Source organism: Nicotiana tabacum, chromosome 22 (genome assembly GCF_000715075.1).
Source record: "Nicotiana tabacum cultivar K326 chromosome 22, ASM71507v2, whole genome shotgun sequence".
Taxonomy (NCBI): domain Eukaryota; kingdom Viridiplantae; phylum Streptophyta; class Magnoliopsida; order Solanales; family Solanaceae; genus Nicotiana; species Nicotiana tabacum.
Window position 1 is genome coordinate 138,335,349 of NC_134101.1, and position 18,865 is coordinate 138,354,213.

The window sequence follows — 18,865 nt, forward strand, 5'->3', positions numbered from 1 at the left end:
AGTGAGCCCGCAAAGACCGTTGAGAAATTGCTATTGGCGGCTAGACACAGTCGACATCTTACGGAACAGTTCAAACTGTGGTGGATGCGATGGTTGGTACAATTAAAGGTTTGCAGGTTAAATTGGAAGAAAGCAATAATACTTGTGTGAAAGTCCTGGAAAAAAATGAGATTCACCAAGAGAGGATCTCCCAACTGGAGACTGATCTAGAAGCGTCAAATGATCTTTGCAATGAGATGAAGCTTAAGTTAGAGGATTATCAGGCAAAAGAGGATAATATCAGGGAGAAAGAAGCTGAAGTTTTGTCTCTTAATTCTAAAAATGGAGGAAGGGGGTATTTTAGAAGGAATGAATAAGAACACAATTAAACATAACCCATTTTGTACTGTTGGGCGTTGGGAAGGGGGTTTTCACGCTCCAGTGCGTCGTGTTCCTCACGCGGGCTACTGATTAGGACCGACTAACGCCACATAGGCATGGTCAATGGTCAAATGTGTTTATTAGTTACGGCTAAAACGAGTTCGAGTGTTCAAATGGGAAAACCCAAAGTTTGTGTATCGGCTTTAAAAAACCCGACAAGTTTAAGTGGCCAGGAAGTCATTTCGCCTATTTGGGCCGTTTAAAGAAGAGATAGAAGGATATATATAGTTTAAACAAATACTCAAACGAACAAAAGCTACTAAGGTATGCAAGAATATTAATAAAAAATAGATAATATGAAAAAGAAAAAGGAAAAAAGAAAAAAGGGAGTATAACATTAACTTGTCTCCTCTTCAGAATATTACATATTGGTCGATAACATTGATGCTGCACCTTCCAACAATAGCAACAATATATATATATATATATATATATATATATATATATATATATATATATATATTGTTGCGGCGTGCAACCCGATATCATTTTCAAATTAAAGCAAAATTAGCATTACTTGGAATATAAAACTGTTTTGCTTTAGTTATAGGCTATTAGTATATTTTAGATGCAAAGTGAAAGCAACATTTGGAATTATGAGGATACGCATAGAAACCTTCAATATATATATATATATATAAAAGCTGGCACAAATTATATATATATCGTAGACTTGGAAATATATATATGTAGCACAAACTAAAATCTGATATCTTGTTAATTTGTGTATCAAAATGAGTGAAGAATTAGAGAAAGGAGCTACTAATTGTGAGGATTATACACAAGATGGGACTGTGGACCTCAAAGGGAAGCCTGTTCTCAGATCCAAAACTGGCAGATGGAGAGCTTGTTATTTCATTGTTGGTATGTTATATATATATATATATATAGAGTAGAAGTTATAATTTAAGTTTAAAGAGAAATGAAGAAATAAAACAAAAACGTGCTTGCTTTTGGCAGACCTTACTATTAAATTTCTAAATAATATGTTGAATTACAATTAATTCTTCACTCTGTTCATCTCTTCTTCCCAACCTTTTTAAAGAAATAAATCTATTCTTAAATTTTTTTTCTTTAATCTTACTCTGGCCACAGTTAAACATATATACTCATTCTTGGTTAATTTTGGGTTTGACTTAACCGGTTTCTCCTAGGAATTTATAGGTTAATCCATCAAAATTGTTAAAAAATTGGAAAGATAACCATATACTAAGAGTGATGTCTAGTTATTTACAAACTAATAATTGAGGAATAATAAACATAAAACTAATAATCCTTTTGTTGATTCTCCTAAGAAAGTCTCCCTATATTTATACATTGTTTCTGCGTTTGTTTCATGATAGGTTTTTATATAGTCTGTCACTACTATTTCTTTCCAGAGTTCTATTACCGAGTTCCACATTTGTGGATCATGGGCTGCTATATTTAGTATTTTACCTTTACTTCCTCCTTCTCGTAGTCTTATAGGTTCCTCTATAGGCATCTTTTTTTCTGATGGTTTTACATTTTATGTTTCTATTTCTTGGCCTAGTCTATATACCCTTCTTCTAGGTACATTTTCCGTGCTAGTATCTACTATTCTTTGATGAATTGTATATATATAGGGAGAGTTAAATACTTAGAAATTTATCTATCCACTTGCTACTTTATGCATGGTTATGATTTTTGTTTTTGATTTCTAAGACATTATGGTTCTTATGCACTAATTTCAACACAAGCTAAGTGGGGTACTGAACATCTCTTGATTAACAGCCTCAAATGAAATAATCTCAAAGTCTCAACAATCAAAATAATTCGTGTCTTTCCCCACTTTCTATCTCCTTAAAATTGTAAATATCTGTCAGAATTATTAGAAAACTCGTAATTCTTAAAATTAGTGTAATAATTAATATATGATCGATCAAGCAACATCGGTTCTAGATTAAATCAATTAAAAAAACGGATTATAGGTATAATTCAATCGTAAAAACTAACTTATGAAGTAAGAATTGTCAAAAAAATATGATCGAGATACGACAATTCGTGTACTCGACCAATATAGAACAACTTATATTGTTGCATGTCATGCACGTGTGTAACGTAGTATACTAGGATATATTATGAGGTGCCCCATATGTATATTGTATGATACTAAGTGAAAAATGTTGATGAAATTAAATGCTTAAAATATATATTTATGCACGTACGTACAGGATATGAAGTATTTGAGAGGATGGCATTTTATGGGATAGCAACAAATCTAGTGATATATCTAACAGATGAGCTGCATGAAGGCACAGTGAAATCCTCAAACAATGTGACCAATTGGGTTGGTACTGTTTGGTTGACTCCCATTCTTGGTGCTTACATTGCTGATGCTCATCTTGGTCGTTTCTCCACTTTTCTCATCTCTTCTGCCATTTACATTCTGGTAATTTTTTATTCCTCTTTATATATATATATATAAGCTAAATCCTCTAGTAAGTTTTACTAACTGTAACAATAAAGTTACAAAATTACTTTATATCACACTAAGTAACTAAACTTGCGACAATCTTGTGATTATACTATATATTAAAGCAAGTAAAGTTTAGTGACTTTACTATTACAGTGGGTAAAGTTCAGTTACTTAATAGGACAAGAAATACTTTTATTTTTTTGACATAATTGACAAATTCAATTACATTTACTAGTTTTTCATTCACATTATACACTCTTTTGCCTGCTTAATTAACCTTGTGTATTGTTCTTTGGCACACATAAAAATAGGGAATGTGCTTATTGACAATGGCTGTTTCATTGAAAGCCTTGAGACCTCCAAGTTGTGGCAAAGGAATCAAAGATATAGACTGTACTAAAAGGGCTTCTGCTTTCCAAATTGGCATCTTCTATTGTGCTTTATACATAGTTGCTATTGGAACTGGTGGAACAAAGCCTAATATCTCAACAATGGGTGCAGACCAGTTTGATGATTTTGAGCCTAAAGAGAGATTTCAAAAGCTCTCCTTTTTCAACTGGTGGATGTTTAGCATCTTTCTTGGAACTCTCTTCTCCAACAGTTTCCTTGTTTACTTGCAAGATAATGTGGGATGGGGTGTTGGTTATGGCCTTCCAACTGCTGGACTTGCTGTTTCAGTAATGGTTTTCTTGTTAGGGACTCGTTACTATAGGCATAAAAAACCTACAGGAAGTCCATTCACTAGGATTGCTCAAGTTGTTGTTGCTGCAGCTAGGAAGTGGAAGGTTGTTGTCCCTAATGACCCAAAGGAGCTTCATGAGCTGAGCTTGGAAGAGTATGCTACCTCTGCAGGCCTCTTCAGAATTGATCACACCATTTCTTTAAGGTGAAAATCTTGTGATATTTAATTCATTTACACAGACAATTTACATTTGGTCAAAGTTTCCGCTTGTGGCCAGGAGGTCAAGGGTTCAAGCCACGAAAACAACCTCTTGGAGAAACGCAAGATAAGGTTGCGTACAATAGACGTAATGTTGTCCGGTCGTTCCTTGGACCCCGCGCATAGCGGGAGCTTAATGTACCGGCTGCACTTTAGTGTACTTTAACTTGTTGTAGCATATAACGTGCTTTATTTTTGAGGTCACGGAAAGTTACGTTTAGGGTGACCGGATAGTATAAAAATTCTTTTATAATGTAGGCGTACAGAAGCTACACTTTAGATTAGTTGATTTAACCATATTATTAGGACCATATTAATGCTGGTTTTTAATTTCTTTACTTGGATTATATGTGATTGAGATCATGTTGAATGCAGACATCTTGACAAGGCAGCAGTGAAAACAGGGCCTAGTTCACCCTGGAAACTTTGTCCAGTAACCCAAGTTGAAGAAGCTAAGCAAATGATAAAAATGCTTCCAATACTTATAGCAATGTTCATACCAAGCACAATGCTAGCACAGACACATACCCTCTTCATTAAGCAAGGGACAACCTTGAAGAGAGGAATCGGTCCGAATTTTGAAATTCCTCCAGCATCTCTTACTGCCTTCATAACAATCTCCATGTTGATCACCCTTGTCGTGTATGACCGCGTCATGGTACCTATTCTTCGAAAATACACAAAGAACCCGAGGGGGATCACATTGTTGCAGAGACTCGGGATTGGCCTTGTCTTGCATATCATAGTCATGCTCATTGCCTCGTTCGTTGAAAGGAAGAGGCTCAGTGTAGCTAGAGAACATGGAATTACTGGGCAAAAACAGATTGTTCCTCTGTCTATTTTCTTTCTGCTTCCCCAGTTTGCCTTAATGGGAGTTGCTGATAACTTTGTGGAAGTTGCAAAACTTGAGTTTTTCTATGACCAAGCACCAGAGAGCATGAAAAGCCTTGGGACTGCATATGCTACAACAAGCTTGGGTGTTGGCTACTTCCTCAGCAGCTTTCTGCTGTCAACTGTGGCAGATGTTACCAAGAAAAATGGACACCATGGGTGGATTTTGGACAACCTCAATATCTCTCATTTGGACTATTATTATGCATTTTATGCTGTCTTGAGCTTTCTCAACCTTCTTTTCTTCCTGGTTGTAGCAAAATTCTTCGTTTATAACACCGAGACCAACAAAACCAACAAAGAGTTGCAGGAGGCCATGCAACCCTCACTTAGCAAGCCCATAATTGGAGAATAGAAGGCACCGGTTAAATAGCCAGTTTGCAAACCTCCTTCAGCTAAATACTTTACAGAAATGTGTAATACAAACTTGTGTAACTTACACATTTCCAAAACTATAGGTAGAGCCAAGCCTGTTATAACTCTATTTCATAATGGATTTCTTTTCAGTATGTTCAGTATATAAGATCAAAGTTTATTTTTGTTTTCGCATACTATACACAAAATATTGGAAGGACATCTGGCATTAAGATTCAACTAGGTTGCCCTGGTACGAAATATGTATAACGTCATACAAACATCAGAGATGCTTTGCCCCTATCTATCACAGATATACAGTCATCTAGCAGGACCCTTTTTACTCGCGACAATCCCTCATCAGCAAAAAGGTACCAGTTTACATGCAGCAACACACTCCAGAATCCAAGTATGCTGAATGACCTGACAACCAATTTGCTTGGCGAGATCCTCAGCTTCAGCTAATCTTTGCTTCAAAATAACGCTTTCTTCTTCAAACATGCAACCCTGTGGGGGATCACAGTTGTATACAACTAGATAAGGTGGGTGAGTTTCCTGTGCAGCATGAGTCTGTTCCACCAACTGTTCCTTGCTCTGAATGCTAGCGCCTCCAGCCTTCTCAACTAGATTTAACAGGTCAACTTTGTAAGTTGGCACAAAATCCCCACTCAAATAAAACTTGAAACCATCAAAAAGCTTTGGAGCCTGCAGTATAAAGGAAGAAAGGTTTACTGTATACATAAAAGCTTTTAACATGAGCTACATCAGTTTGGAACCAGAAAAAGAAAAGATCTTTAGCCTTGAATCGTATTCACAAGGAATATAATAAACTAGCTTCTCAATATCTTGCAATTACCGGACACTTACATTAGTTGAGACCCTGAGCCTTCCAGCTTTGGGGCCCCCAGAACAGCCGTGATTGTCTAAACTTATTTCATAAAGTTCCTCCTTTATTGGACCATTTGCTGCAATACAAGCTTTTACCCCTGCAAACAAACAAGTTCATTGATAGGAGAATGGAATTTAAATAAAATAATCATACTTTTCCATAAGGCAACTAGATAACTATTGACCAAGGCCAAGCAAACTATTTCCAGAAGAAGCCCATGCCCTCAAGTGGCTTTGGAGAAGTTGCACATGTACCCAGGTGTTTCTCTCATATTTCACTCCGCTCAACACCAAAGAAACTTTATTCTTATGTCACCACGCATTCTACTTATTGCATTTCTTGCTTCTATGGCAATTCAACATGCCCCTCATTACATGGAGAACTAAATGAACGTTCTATTTCAAAGTACTTTTAGATAAAAGGAAAAGCGCTTACAGTCCATCGTTAGGATCCATTTTCCACTCAAAATTGCCATGAGAACTTTAAATGTTCTAGTGCATGCACCCTTTTCATCTGTTGCTGCAACAACATGTGTGACATTTGGTTTCCAAAACTTGCACACAGTCGCACCACACATATTAGCAAATGTCACCAACACATACTGCAAAAATATCAAAAATACACTAAGATGAATTAATAATGTTAGAATATTTCAAATAACAAATCTCAAATAGAAAGAAGCTACCATTTTTTCTACTTCAAAGGTTTCTCTCAAAATAAAAGGACATTTAAGTGGGACAATGTGCAAATGCCTCCAGGGCTCAGTTCAAGTGGCAAAGGTTGAGGGACTTGTGACTTAAGTCATAGTCGTGCCCTGCGTTGTGCGAACTAAGCCTCGTATTTAAGTGGAGAAGGGCCATTATCCCAAGTTTCGAAGGCTGCAGTTGGACCTAATGGTTGGCCTCAGACGTGGGTCAAAGTACAAATACTGTACAATTAAATAAATAAAAGGAAAGACACCAAAATTAGCGGATCTTTCATACACTGCTTTTTCCAGGACATGCATCAACCAGGACTGAGACAATTTAACTTAATGTTGACAGACACCAAGCTAAACCGTCTATGCATAACCATAATAAGTTGACTCCTCTAGTGTACCGGAGAGAGCTGAAATAAACAAACAGCTTCTGCCTCGAAATATGCCAGAGGCAAAGCTTGCCCATAAAAAGGACCATCTCACTCGTCACAACATTCATTGTTGTGAGACTGATCAAACAGTCTTAAAACAGATACATGGGACATATTAAAGAACTAGCAAAGCATATTGTCAATGCAGAAAGGATAAACCAACCTTCTCTTCCGAGGATAGAGCAGACCCACAAAGAACCCATTCTTTGGGTCCACCTGATGATCTTGCCCAAAAACTCAATTGCTCAGCGGTTCTACATTCACAATGGTCAAAAGGGAAAAAAAATAGTTATGGAATTGCTTACAGATGAGGACTACTATCCAGCACATTCTAATGAATATACATATCTAAATTGCTCTTTGATTTATTTAAAAGAATTAAAATCAAAATGTAAGACAATATAAACAGCATGTTTGTTATGTATTTCATGAATCAATATGGCGTTTTTCAATTAAGAAATGTGGCTACCTTCCTGTAACAGAGCATCCCGATCCAATTAATTCCAACAGATAATCTAGCCAACTTCTTGACAAGGATATAACTTCACTAGAAGTATCCCCATTTTACATTAATGGATCAACCCTATTAGACTACCAAGTAAATTCCAATGACTAATATAACTGGACCAATAACTTAAAATAATAAGCAAAGCTTCTATGTACATCTGTATGTAAAGATACTCCTATTAGATATAATAATGCTAACAGGCCTCAGCTTACATGACAATCAAATGAGATACACTTGCTTAGCAAAAGCATTCTGAAACCTAATTATACCAGCAATTCAAGCAGTTCTTTACCGCGCCAACTTTCCAACTATCAACAAAGGTAGATCCACAACATGTTTATGACAAGTGACACCAACACTTTTGTCATTCAATCATCATCCACTTCTCTATATCAAGACAACCATTTATGTAGGAAAAATAGTAGTCTACATGACACATATCTAGAGAATCAGCATAAAATATTGACGGTATTAGGAAGGTATCACCAATTTCTAACTTATCAGCCTTAAACCAAGGAGCTTGAGAGGAGTGACTGGATTCAATTGATAACACGCAGATATTTAGGTTCCTATAATGATGTTTTTCTCATTCTCATCAACCGCCTATAATTTAAGAGGTAAAGAAACAGCACAGAAGTGCCACTATATACACTCTTCTTACAGAGGAGGAATATCTGAAGTCGCTTGATGCACTTCCCTCCTAACGTGCTTCCTGGAATTTGACTTCTCAGTTGGAAATTTAGTAGATTTATGAATTGGGCACAACATGAGATAGTTGTCCTGTAATTAAAATAGATGTGAACTTTTATGGAAAACATGAAGACAAAAACTTTATAGTGCTCAATCTGATCAATTTATTAACTAGCTGTATTTACTTACCATATCCCATCGACAATCCTGGATTTCAAATGCACAGGGAACGTGATAACTCCTCCGGCAAGATTTTACGTAGCAGCCAAGTGCTGCACCTTTCATGCCACAACTACTACATCTGAGTTTTGCAGCTCTTGCCAGTTCAATTTTCAAATTCTTTATAGTATCTCCATCATAAAATACTCGAGGTGTCCTGTAACCAATGAAATTAAGTACCGAAAAGGTACCCAATCAAAACCTAAGTGGTATCGACTATTAAACAATTGTGCAGTTTTACGAAGTACTGCAGAATGCTAAAGGGTCAACAAGAATATGATGTAATATAAGAATCGAGATTATGCTTTAGTAGTGGATGTACAAGTATTGTAGTGGAAACAGCCTACAGACATTGCCTGGTTGGCCCCCTTCATTTTCAAGCCCTATCTGGATTATTTCAATTTGACTACAGTCACTAAAAACAAACCTTTCATAAGCAAAGCAGATTATAATATTCAATTGCTAAAATCAAAGGTTGCTAAAATTCCAAAAGTTCCCTTTTTTCTTCAGCTCCAATTGTTCATAACCATCTACTACAGCTAAACAACTCAAGCATAAAGATGAAGCACAGTCTAGAGCTGCCACTTAACTACATGCCTAAAGCTTTCCCTTATCAGTTGCACAATCATAAAACAATATTATATTGGAATATACAGCTAATTGATTAAATCCACATACCATTCAATGCATTTACTGTGCACACATATGACTTTGGACGGAGAAGTGACATTTTCCACCACTTCCTTTCCATTAGCATAGTACAAGAACTGTCCAGTTCCCTGCAAATATTTAACAGACTTGACAGATTAATAATAAGAATTAGTTAAATGTAGCAGAATATGTCCAGATAAACATGTGTGTACATGAGCAAAGGATGTGGAACACAAAATAAGTGGATATTTTCCAAATGATAGCAGTGGAAGAGGGTATTAAAAATTTCTAAAAACAACAAAATAATAGCAGCTGATAGTTTGAAGTTTCTCCTATCATATACAGCACAGATAAACTCACCTTTGTGGTCTTAGGCGAATGACAGAAACCACAAACACTTCCTTTCAGAGGATGTTGATCTGAAATTGATTTTGGCTCACCAACAGAAGGAGACTCACTATTTTTATACTCCATATTGCAGTTGGAGTTAGCAACAATTTCAGAACTAGGACATCTTAGTTGAATATGACCATGACTTCCTAAGCTCATTTGGGACGAACCAGAACTTAGTTTCTTTTGCCTCTTCACATCCCTTTCATGAAATATATCTTCATGCCCAACTATGCAGCGCATTCGACGTCCACCACATTTGAATCATCCTCTACTGACCTCTTTGCTGTAATGTTCTCTATAATCTGAAAGTGAAAGGATCGCATGTGTTTAAAATAATCAAAAAGAAGAAAACATATAGGAGAGAACAGTTTAACACTAACACTTTGTTCCATCCTTCGTTTAATCTAACAAATCATTTACGCCCTCTGTCCATTTTACATGCACGCTTTCCTTTTTAGTTCGTTCCAAAACGAGTAACAAGTTATTATATCTAGTTTAGTTTAACTTAAAACTTACGGTTTTACCTTTAATGAGATGTTGTATAGTGGTACAAATGTCTATGGCTTATTTTAGAACACAAGTTTTAGAAGTCTTTCTTTGTTAAACTACGTGTCAAGTCAAGCTACACCACATAAAATGGGACAGAAGTACTAAAAATTATCACAAACCATTAGTTAGCAAGCATCTACTGTTAGTCTGCAATAGACACTAGAAATTTTCTAAGCAAAAATCAAGAAAATAAAAGAAATTAAGTTACAAATGCCCCCACGATATTACAACCTTGAGCAGATGTTAATTGCCATAATATAACGTAATTACAGAACAGAAGCAAATTGTCAGTTGAAAGGACAAACGAGAAATCAAAAGGGGAATTTTGCAGTGTACAAACTTTACATATACTCGTTAGGGTCAATGTTGTTGGACGGTCAGGATCTGATGATTTCTTGTGGTAGCTGATTATTTAACGGTGAATATCGCTTTACTTGCAGATTCTTTGAGAGGTACAGCGTTGGAAGTTGGCGCTTGATTGTTTTCCAGGAATTGTCTCCCGCTTCTTTGCACTTCCACTATCGAAGACCCCTATTTAGCTGATATTTATAAAATTGTTTAAAATTTAGCCATTTCAAAATCAACTCCAAAATGTCCACTCTGAAGTTAAAATTGTGGGTCTAAAGTCTGAGTTGACCCAAGGTTCAATAAGACCAAGGTTCCGTCAAAGCATAGCTTCGGACACAGTGATCCAAATTTGAAATAAGTGTGCTTGAAATTTCCCAAACAGGCTAAACTTTAAATAGTTTTTAAAAATTGGACAGGTTTAAAATAGGGGTACTCGAAGCGGCTATTTGGTGTCATTTTTACCACTTGAGGTCACTATTTATATTTTATCCCCTTTAACAAAGATTTGCAAAAATAGCCTTTATGCTACACGCCATGGAATAATTATGGTTGTTCAATTGTTCAAAATTATGTCCGACGGGGACGTAGGTTTGGTACTATCGTCATTCCACACTTATTGTAAAATTGTTCTCATATTTTGATGGATATGAGAATCTTGCTTCGTTCACAAATTATGTCAGGCGAGACATAGCTTTGGTATTATCTTCATTCAATATATCTTGTTAAATTATTCAGAAGTATTGCCGGAGGGGCAAACCTGTGTTATTTAGTTGTTCAAAAAATTTGTTGGCCGGACATAACTTGATATTATCTACATTCTACCTATCTTGTCAAATTATTCACAAGTCATCTGATGAGCAAATCTTACAGGTGTTGTATAATTATTCGCAAGTTTTGCCAGACAGGCACAATTGGTACTATTTTCATTCTACCTTGTTAAATTGTTCATAAGTCTTGTCGAATGCGTAGTATTGGCAAGTTTTGCCAAACGGACATAATTGGCACTATCTTCATTCTACATGTCTTGTTAAATACACAAGTCTTTCCGAACCAACAAATCTTGCATGTGTTGTTTTATCTTTGGTTGTCAAGTACGACTAGGGGTGGCAAAAAGACATGTCGGGCCGAATATGGGACGGGTCAAAATGGGTAATGCAAAAATAGATAAATTATCCGACCCCACTCATATTTAATACGAATAAAAATAGATTAACCGACGGATAATATGAATATCCACATTATCCATGACTTATTACATATGATCATTTTTGGGAGAATTCATAGTATCCCAAACTTGAGGAACCCCCAATTTGACGTTTTACAAATGTAAAAGTTAAACACGTTAGTTATCCATTGATTATCTATTTTCTAAATGGATAATATGGTTCTTATCCATATTCAACCCGTTTTTTAAAAGTTCATTATCTAACTCATTTTTTAATGGACAATATGGGTGGATAACTGTTTTCTTTTATCCATTTTGCCACCGCTAAGTACGACCATAGCATTATAGCAAATGTCACGCAGTATAACTATTCAATGTAATTTTAAGTAGAATCAATTTGTTTACATCATATACGTCCATAATTAAAAGAAAATAACAACAAATACACCTACGGGAGATAATGTACTTTGATTCTCTTGTGCGCGGAGCTATGGAACCTTTTCCGTATGCGAGTGTATCTATAAATCTCTTTGCAAATGGACCACTATCACCAGATTATACTGTAGGTTGCTCTTCTTGTGCATGACATGGAACCTTTTCCATATCAGTTAATGAACCTCTGGTACAAGATGTAACCTCTGGTGCATCCAGGCGTCTTAATACCTCTACCGAGTTAGTAGCATCATCGCTCCCAAATGATTCAGTAGAGTTGTGTGAATTAGATTCATTTGTTTCTTCTTCAGTAGCATCAATAATCTCATTGCTAAGAATTTCCCTTTTATCAAGTTCATGCAGCTTCTGTAGTGTTTCAGTAGCAGTCCTTGTTGCCCATCCAGTATAGCTCATGCGCCTGCAAAATAACAAGACAATATGCTGGAAAACTGAATATTTTGGAAGGAAGTCTATCCTTTTCTGCTTGTTTACACTAATTAGTGTAAATTTAACCTATTACACCAGGCTAATGCCTCTCTTTTTTTTCCATGCTACTAATTTCACTTATTATGGACAGTTCACTTGTACTCTCGTCTTTTAATTGACATGTTCGTGTGAAAAAATTTGTGCGTTGCCTGTGTCTAGAAGCTAATTAACTCAACAACATATTCCGTCCATAGGAGATGAGATATTTTTGATCGCCATCATGAAAGAAAAGTTACCTTTCAGGATCCATCCCAGCAGAGAGGAATGCAGATTTTGTACAAGATTCATAATCCGAATAGGCATTCATGACAGTATCAGACAAGTATCCTCCCCATTTAGCAATTTCAAGGAGAAAGTGGATGTCAAGACTAAGCTGTTTAAGATACAAAATGAGTATTCACTCAAAAACTGTGAAAGAAGGCGAAGCACGAAAGCAGATAAATCCATCTATCAGATGATCCCTACACAAACAGAAACTAAATTATTCTCTTATTTTCAACAGAATAGGGCCACTGCATTCACTATTAGAAAAACACTGAATATGATATCTCAAAAGGAAGTGTCAAGATTCATATTTTCTGAAAGTGTCTAGATTCATTTTATTGGACATTTATTATCTTTATTATTTCACACAATAATGGGTCATTATTCCATATTTGTAACCGTTGCACCAGTACTCACCCATTATAACTTCTTGATTCTATTCACCTATATATATGTATGTATATATATATATATATGTATATATATATATATGTATATATATATATATATATATATATATATATATATATATATATATATACATTCTTTCTCATTTTTTCTGAAACCAAGTTACAGAAATACTCTCCTTCCTTCTGCTGAATTTTCTACCAAGAATAAATCTTTGTTAGTTTCTGCTCCTAGTTTTATACTAGAAGAGCTTGTTGAATTCTAGGATATACCTAAATCGGGTGAAATATCAAGGACAGTGTCATCCATGACACGCCTCAAGCAATTAGAGAATTTTCCGTGATTTCACTCCAATATTTCCAACATTCACCTATTCCGTCTATATTTGTTTTCTTATTTACAATTATTTTATCGGTACAACGTCAATTTTATATCTAAATTGGAACTTATTCACCTGAAATTTTTCTTGGTTGTAGGCTGACTGCCACAATTGTGAATTAGAAAAGCCAGGGCAAGGGTTGTGGAATCAAAGCTTAATCTAGTCTAGAGAAAGAAAATGCATATACCTGTATAAACTTGCGAAACCTTTCGTTTGGCAAATTCTCTTCAGTGATATTCGAAATATCTTCTTTATCCAAAATCATCTCCATCAGCTCACCGAATAGACCCTTTAACCAATTCATTTTGATAACAGTGTCCTCGGCATGCTCTTTGAGTTTCCTTAACGCGAAATACAGTTCCTGGTAGTTTGATGTCCCAAACAAAGAAGTTTTAATCCATAAAAGTGGACAAATAATATTCTTTTATCATTATATTATCCAACAAGCGGCTCCACCTTCCTGTGAGTGAAAAGATTTAAATAAGACATCTATCATAACTGTGTTAATACTTCTGTTCTAAATGGCATACCTGGTAAGAAGAAGAGGGCTCTATATCAGTGCAACATGCTGGAGAAGGATTACATCTATAATCACTTTCAAGTGGCAAGGATTTAAGAATTAATTGCTTGCAGAATTGAGATCTTAGTCGATCACAGTTTCGATGAATGAAGAGCTCATAATCATCAATCTCAAACTGCAAGTGGTAGGTGTCATTGAAAGCCTTCCTAATCATGCTGGAGAATATTTGTGCTATTACTGATAAGTTAGCAATAAGGGAAATTTGTTGTTCCACTGACTCTGCAATATTGATTTTTGAATCAACTTCCTCAGTTTCTGTCGTATTCATCAGTGCACTTTCGAGAATAGCAGTGTACACTGTGAAAAGATCCAAAAGCCCTCTCAGAAGTGAGCCTTCAATATGCATTTCGATTAGAGGAGAAACTTCTTCAAGTATAGCCTACAAAATATGTCAAAGGGCCATAAGCTTCTTGCTTTACATCTTAATTACTTAAAAACTGTCTGCAGTTTGAGTAGGAAATAAACTTATAATCAGGCAACTCTAAGATAAACAATTAAATCTGTTTTCCTCTCAAGCAAGTGATGACGGGACGCAATCTAGTAGTGCAAACAAGTAAAATGAGTTGTAGCAATAGATATGGCTTCAGTTTAGTCTTAAAAATGATTAACGTAGAGGAGCAATATAGGCAAGTATTAACCAGATTTTTATACTGCTAGCACCCTAGATCTTTCTCAAGTCACTTTGAACTATTCCAATACCTTATATGCTAATATATGCATCATAGGTAGAAATAGGAAAAACCTGACTTAGTGTTATGAACTTCCGACCACTGTTTGCAAGCAGGCAATACTCCGATAGCTGGCCACTGTTAGCGGAATAACTATCAGGCGATAGAATTCCTGATACTAGATATCTTCCAAGTACCCAAGTATCAGATGAGGTAATGATACCAATCACTTTCTTAAAGTGTTCTATATGGATCTGAAAAACTTTTTGTATACTGGGACGGATATGCTCTATCAAAAATGATCGTAATTCAATTCCCTGTGCCTCTAACAAAGAGCAATAAGACATTGTGGATTGCACAGCTTCCACTGCTGTCGATAGGCCACTACTTGGCTCTACCATGGATTCGACATAATTATTGAAATAGACAGCAAAAGTCACAGTTTGTTCCATCACCCACCGATGTAATTCTGACTTGTGAGGAGAATTCTCGCCATGCAAGAGAGTGAAACTCTTAGCTGCTTGGGACATCATGGAAAACAAAAACTTGGAGACATCTCGAAGATATAGTCCATGTGGATATGCCTTTGAAAAAAACAAATCATGTGTGCTAGATGCAATACGCGAATGATAATATTTAAGCAATAATTGAGTTGCAAGATTATTATCACCAATTCTGCAAAGCCCAACTAATGTTTTCTGCAGTTCAGGTGCAGAAACTCGAGGATTTTGTGCAACCAGCGTCAACTGATCTGCAATCATAGACCTCTTCTCTGATATCGTAGAGTTATAACCCATCACTTCATCTGATGAAGTCTCTGCCAACTTGATATCTTTGAAGAACTTAGCTTCCTTCTCCAAGAAAGAAATAGCTTCGTCCAATCGCTGTTCTGAAAGAAAATCATCCAAGATTTCAGAGACCTCTTTGGTGTGAGCAGCAATAATGCTGGACAATGATATGTAATCTGGTAACCTTTCTTCAAGCTTTGATTCTATCGTCTCGTCTGCAAGAAACTTTAGAAAATCGCCATTTGCAAGGTCTTTTATGAGCCTTTTCTGCTTTGAAACCTGGTACTTCAGTTGCAATAGGTCACTCTCTAGATTTTTAGTCCCTTCAAATATCCTGCTAAGAAAGACACTGTCAGCTAGCAGAAGAAGTCACTGAAATTCATTAAAAACAACTTTTCACATCGGTTTATATAGCTATTAACTAACCCTATAAATGCTGAATAATTGGTAAAGACAATTTTCTGAAAATCTTCCTCAGACTCTTTTTTCAACTCAAGGAGTTCTGAACAAAGATGAGTAATGCCCTGCAAAATCAAACATCATTAGACAGAATTTGTCAGCAACACACATAATTGGAGGGTAAAAAAGGAAGATTGTATATTTCCATAAGATGGTTGTGTTAAAGATGACTAAGTAAATAATGTATTACATATGTAAATATCTTAAATCCTTAAGCAAATGAATTTAACTTCGATGTATTGACACTAAAATAATTTCTACACAGTCCATAATAAGCTGAACGATTAAACTGAAAAATAAGAGAAGTAACTTGCTAGTCTGCTACGATATGTAAAATTATACTAATAGGATAAATATCCTCTACACTATTTCCCGAGTAAATAAGCATATCAACAGCTTAAGGAAATCTAGACCTTAGCAGTCATGGACTGGAGCTCAGGATCAGCATCAAATTCGCTGGAAACAGACGAAGAGTCAGCGCTGGAATGAGCATCGGTTGAATAATCTTGATCGGCGAGGATATCTTGACTGTGATCCCTGAACCGAAACCTTCTTGATGTTGAAGAAGCAGTAACCGTGTCCATGTGGATTGTTGGTGTCAATTACAAGGATGATGGAGGCCGAGAATTGTAAAAGGGAATATTGTTTGAGGTGTTGAGTAAAAAACATGCTTGTAATTTGTTGTGTTTCGGCCATTGTAAATGGGCGAACTTTGATTTTGACGTTAGAAACTGCCGAATGAAGACAGACGAGAGACTAGTTGGCGGGACAAAGGAATGTCTGTTATATTGTTTCTCTTTTTAAACACATGATTGAATTCGAAATCAAGGGTCCAAATTCATAATTAACCCCCCCCCCCCCCCTCTTTGGCTCAAATTATTAGTGCAAAAGAATCTATAAACCATATATATTCATTGCATCTGGTTCATATTAAATGCTCGTATAATAGAGCGACACGTGAAACCAAATACCGATAAAAAGCGAGACAAGTGCATGTCAAGACCAGAGGCAGTAGTCTCGGTTGGCATCGGGAAACCCCTGAAGAGAATGTTGCTCGTGAAGACAAATGAATGTATGTCACCCGATAGTATTCAATGATAAATATTCTGCAGTATTAAATACATAGTCCGTTATAGAGAATATGGCATTCATAGCATGTCGTTACACATTCTTCAATGGCTCTTATAATTGTCATTTAAGAGGGACTTGATCGTAGGACCTTGTTCCCTAGGTGCCACTATAAATAGGTGTTTCAACAACCATTGTAAGGACAGAAATTTTCTGACAAACTTATGCTACACAGTATTCTAAGCTCAATAATACTTTAATTCTTGTTCATTGGTATTACTGCTGCCTTCGGAAGCTCTGCTCCCAGAACCAAGCTATCTGCTATCTTATCTCGATTTCAACGCTAAGTCTTACATTTTTATTTAATTTATTTAACATTTTGGGATCAAATTGATTTGCTTGTCTATAAATCACATATAAATTTAATTGTACCGTTTTACGGGTAAATAGTTTGGTGCCCACCGTGGGACCTAGACAGTTGCGTAATTGGGTTGATCCTTGCATTTATTACTAACATGTTTAAATTATTTGTCTCTTAGCAAAAAAATCATAAAAAATGGCAGATAACGGTGTCAACAACATGCACAACATAAAGGCCTAAGAAAATCAGCCTCAACACGAAGATTCGATCAGCGATACCCGCAACGAGGAGGGCGTAGCCACGCTAGTCCATGGAACACAGTATCCACAGCACGTTCGAGAGGCAACTTCCGATGATGTGAAGACGAACACATTGTGGAAACAGTGAAAATCTTAAGGGAGCAACAAAGGGTTATTGTGGACCATCTCTCACGACAAGATCAGTTCATGACGGAGTTGAAGCAAGCATTGTCGGGTGCCTCCAACAACGCAAATGGAAGACGTCTAGTTCCTCCTAGTTCTCCCGCAAATCAAACAGCATAAAGGGTTGATAACAACACCTCGAGGGGTGAGGTCGATTTCGATAGATCCGGGGGAACGGCGGTGAATCGGGTAACAATAACGAGAATGATCCCTTTAAAATCGAACTCATGCGGTTTATGAGGAAAATAAATGCTCAAATGGATCAAATCTCGGGCGCACCGCCAGTGTTAAAATAATCGGACTCAAAGAAGTACACCAGTTGTCATTCAAACTAAGCGCGACACCGGAGTTGATCCCGAACGGTTCAAAATGTCAGGCGTACCAAAATATGATGGAACTTCGAAATCTCAGTAGCATATCATCACCTATATAATGATGGTAAAAGGAAACAACTTAGCTTCACACGAGATTGAATCAGTATTGTTAAAGAAGTTTGGGGAGACCCTCACAAAAGGGACCTGATATGGTATTCACTTTTGCCTGAGCACTCAATAGATTCCTTCGATATGCTCACGGATTAGTTTATCAAGGCCCATGCCGGGTCCAAAAAGATACAGGCCCGAAAGGCCAACATATTCAGGATTGCGCAAAGAGAGTCTGAATTGCTACGAGAGTTCGTGACCCGATTTCAGAAGGAAAAGATGTTGCTACCGGTCGTGCGGGATGAATGGGCAACTGAGTCATTTACTAAAAGGCTGAATGAGGAGTTCTGACGCTTCCCGAAAATTGAAAGAAATTCTGCTCGAGTTCCAGGCAACAACATGGGCATATGTTCATAACCGCTACGAGTCAAAAATAAGAATTGAGGATGACCAACTCGGTTTCCCAGCATCAACCAAGGGTTGGGACCGAGAAAATAATAAGGGAAAGTTGAATGATGATTTTGACGTAGACCGACGGTCTTCCAG

At 36.5% G+C, this 18,865-nt stretch overlaps 3 protein-coding genes across 6 annotated transcripts; 1 reads left to right on the forward strand and 2 right to left on the reverse strand.

Annotated features, from left to right (window-relative positions):
• The first annotated feature begins 1,100 nt into the window (after window positions 1-1,100).
• Window positions 1,101-5,043, forward strand: LOC107819651 (protein NRT1/ PTR FAMILY 5.2-like). The gene is made up of 4 exons (XM_016645780.2): window positions 1,101-1,284; window positions 2,613-2,830; window positions 3,169-3,743; window positions 4,173-5,043. Exons 1-4 carry the CDS (start codon window positions 1,155-1,157, stop codon window positions 5,041-5,043), a joined length of 1,794 nt encoding a protein of 597 aa, XP_016501266.1. The 5' UTR covers window positions 1,101-1,154.
• A 125-nt stretch (window positions 5,044-5,168) lies between these two features.
• Window positions 5,169-10,671, reverse strand: LOC107819652 (BRCA1-associated RING domain protein 1-like). Of its 3 annotated transcripts, none has more exons than XM_016645784.2 (9): window positions 10,301-10,671; window positions 9,488-9,822; window positions 9,155-9,255; window positions 8,447-8,633; window positions 8,229-8,347; window positions 7,223-7,313; window positions 6,367-6,532; window positions 5,910-6,028; window positions 5,169-5,747 (listed from the first exon to the last, which is right to left on the reverse strand). In XM_016645784.2, the coding sequence occupies exons 2-9, from the start codon at window positions 9,758-9,760 to the stop codon at window positions 5,403-5,405; spliced, it is 1,401 nt and encodes a 466-aa protein (XP_016501270.1). In that variant the 5' UTR covers window positions 9,761-9,822; window positions 10,301-10,671; the 3' UTR covers window positions 5,169-5,402. The 3 variants fall into 3 exon arrangements, with proteins under 3 accessions (XP_016501270.1, XP_016501269.1, XP_016501268.1); XM_016645783.2 differs by having other exon boundaries at window positions 10,415-10,670; XM_016645782.2 differs by having other exon boundaries at window positions 10,410-10,670.
• Window positions 10,672-11,946: 1,275 nt separating this feature from the next.
• Window positions 11,947-16,763, reverse strand: LOC107819650 (exocyst complex component EXO84A). Of its 2 annotated transcripts, XM_016645778.2 has the most exons (7): window positions 16,460-16,763; window positions 16,014-16,111; window positions 14,874-15,921; window positions 14,082-14,510; window positions 13,739-13,912; window positions 12,737-12,873; window positions 11,947-12,432 (listed from the first exon to the last, which is right to left on the reverse strand). In XM_016645778.2, exons 1-7 carry the CDS (start codon window positions 16,628-16,630, stop codon window positions 12,138-12,140), a joined length of 2,352 nt encoding a protein of 783 aa, XP_016501264.1. In that variant the 5' UTR covers window positions 16,631-16,763; the 3' UTR covers window positions 11,947-12,137. The 2 variants fall into 2 exon arrangements, with proteins under 2 accessions (XP_016501264.1, XP_016501265.1); XM_016645779.2 differs by lacking the exon at window positions 11,947-12,432 and having other exon boundaries at window positions 12,767-12,961.
• Window positions 16,764-18,865: the final 2,102 nt, after the last annotated feature.

What these genes read in the sequence shown, in the direction of transcription:
- LOC107819651 (XM_016645780.2), top strand. Translation starts at nt 1,155, where the DNA reads ATGAGTGAAGAATTAGAGAAAGGAGCTACTAATTGTGAGGATTATACA. An exon ending in AGCTTGTTATTTCATTGTTG is followed by an intron (nt 1,285 to 2,612) that starts GTATGTTATATA and finishes ACGTACGTACAG; the next exon opens with GATATGAAGTATTTGAGAGG. An exon ending in GATCACACCATTTCTTTAAG is followed by an intron (nt 3,744 to 4,172) that starts GTGAAAATCTTG and finishes TGTTGAATGCAG; the next exon opens with ACATCTTGACAAGGCAGCAG.
- LOC107819652 (XM_016645784.2), bottom strand. Translation starts at nt 9,760, where the DNA reads ATGCGCTGCATAGTTGGGCATGAAGATATATTTCATGAAAGGGATGTG. An exon ending in CACAGTAAATGCATTGAATG is followed by an intron (nt 8,634 to 9,154) that starts GTATGTGGATTT and finishes CATTGGTTACAG; the next exon opens with GACACCTCGAGTATTTTATG. An exon ending in CTCTATCCTCGGAAGAGAAG is followed by an intron (nt 6,533 to 7,222) that starts GTTGGTTTATCC and finishes ATATTTTTGCAG; the next exon opens with TATGTGTTGGTGACATTTGC.
- LOC107819650 (XM_016645778.2), bottom strand. Translation starts at nt 16,630, where the DNA reads ATGGACACGGTTACTGCTTCTTCAACATCAAGAAGGTTTCGGTTCAGG. An exon ending in AATTATTCAGCATTTATAGG is followed by an intron (nt 15,922 to 16,013) that starts GTTAGTTAATAG and finishes CTTTCTTAGCAG; the next exon opens with GATATTTGAAGGGACTAAAA. An exon ending in AGTTCATAACACTAAGTCAG is followed by an intron (nt 14,511 to 14,873) that starts GTTTTTCCTATT and finishes CATATTTTGTAG; the next exon opens with GCTATACTTGAAGAAGTTTC.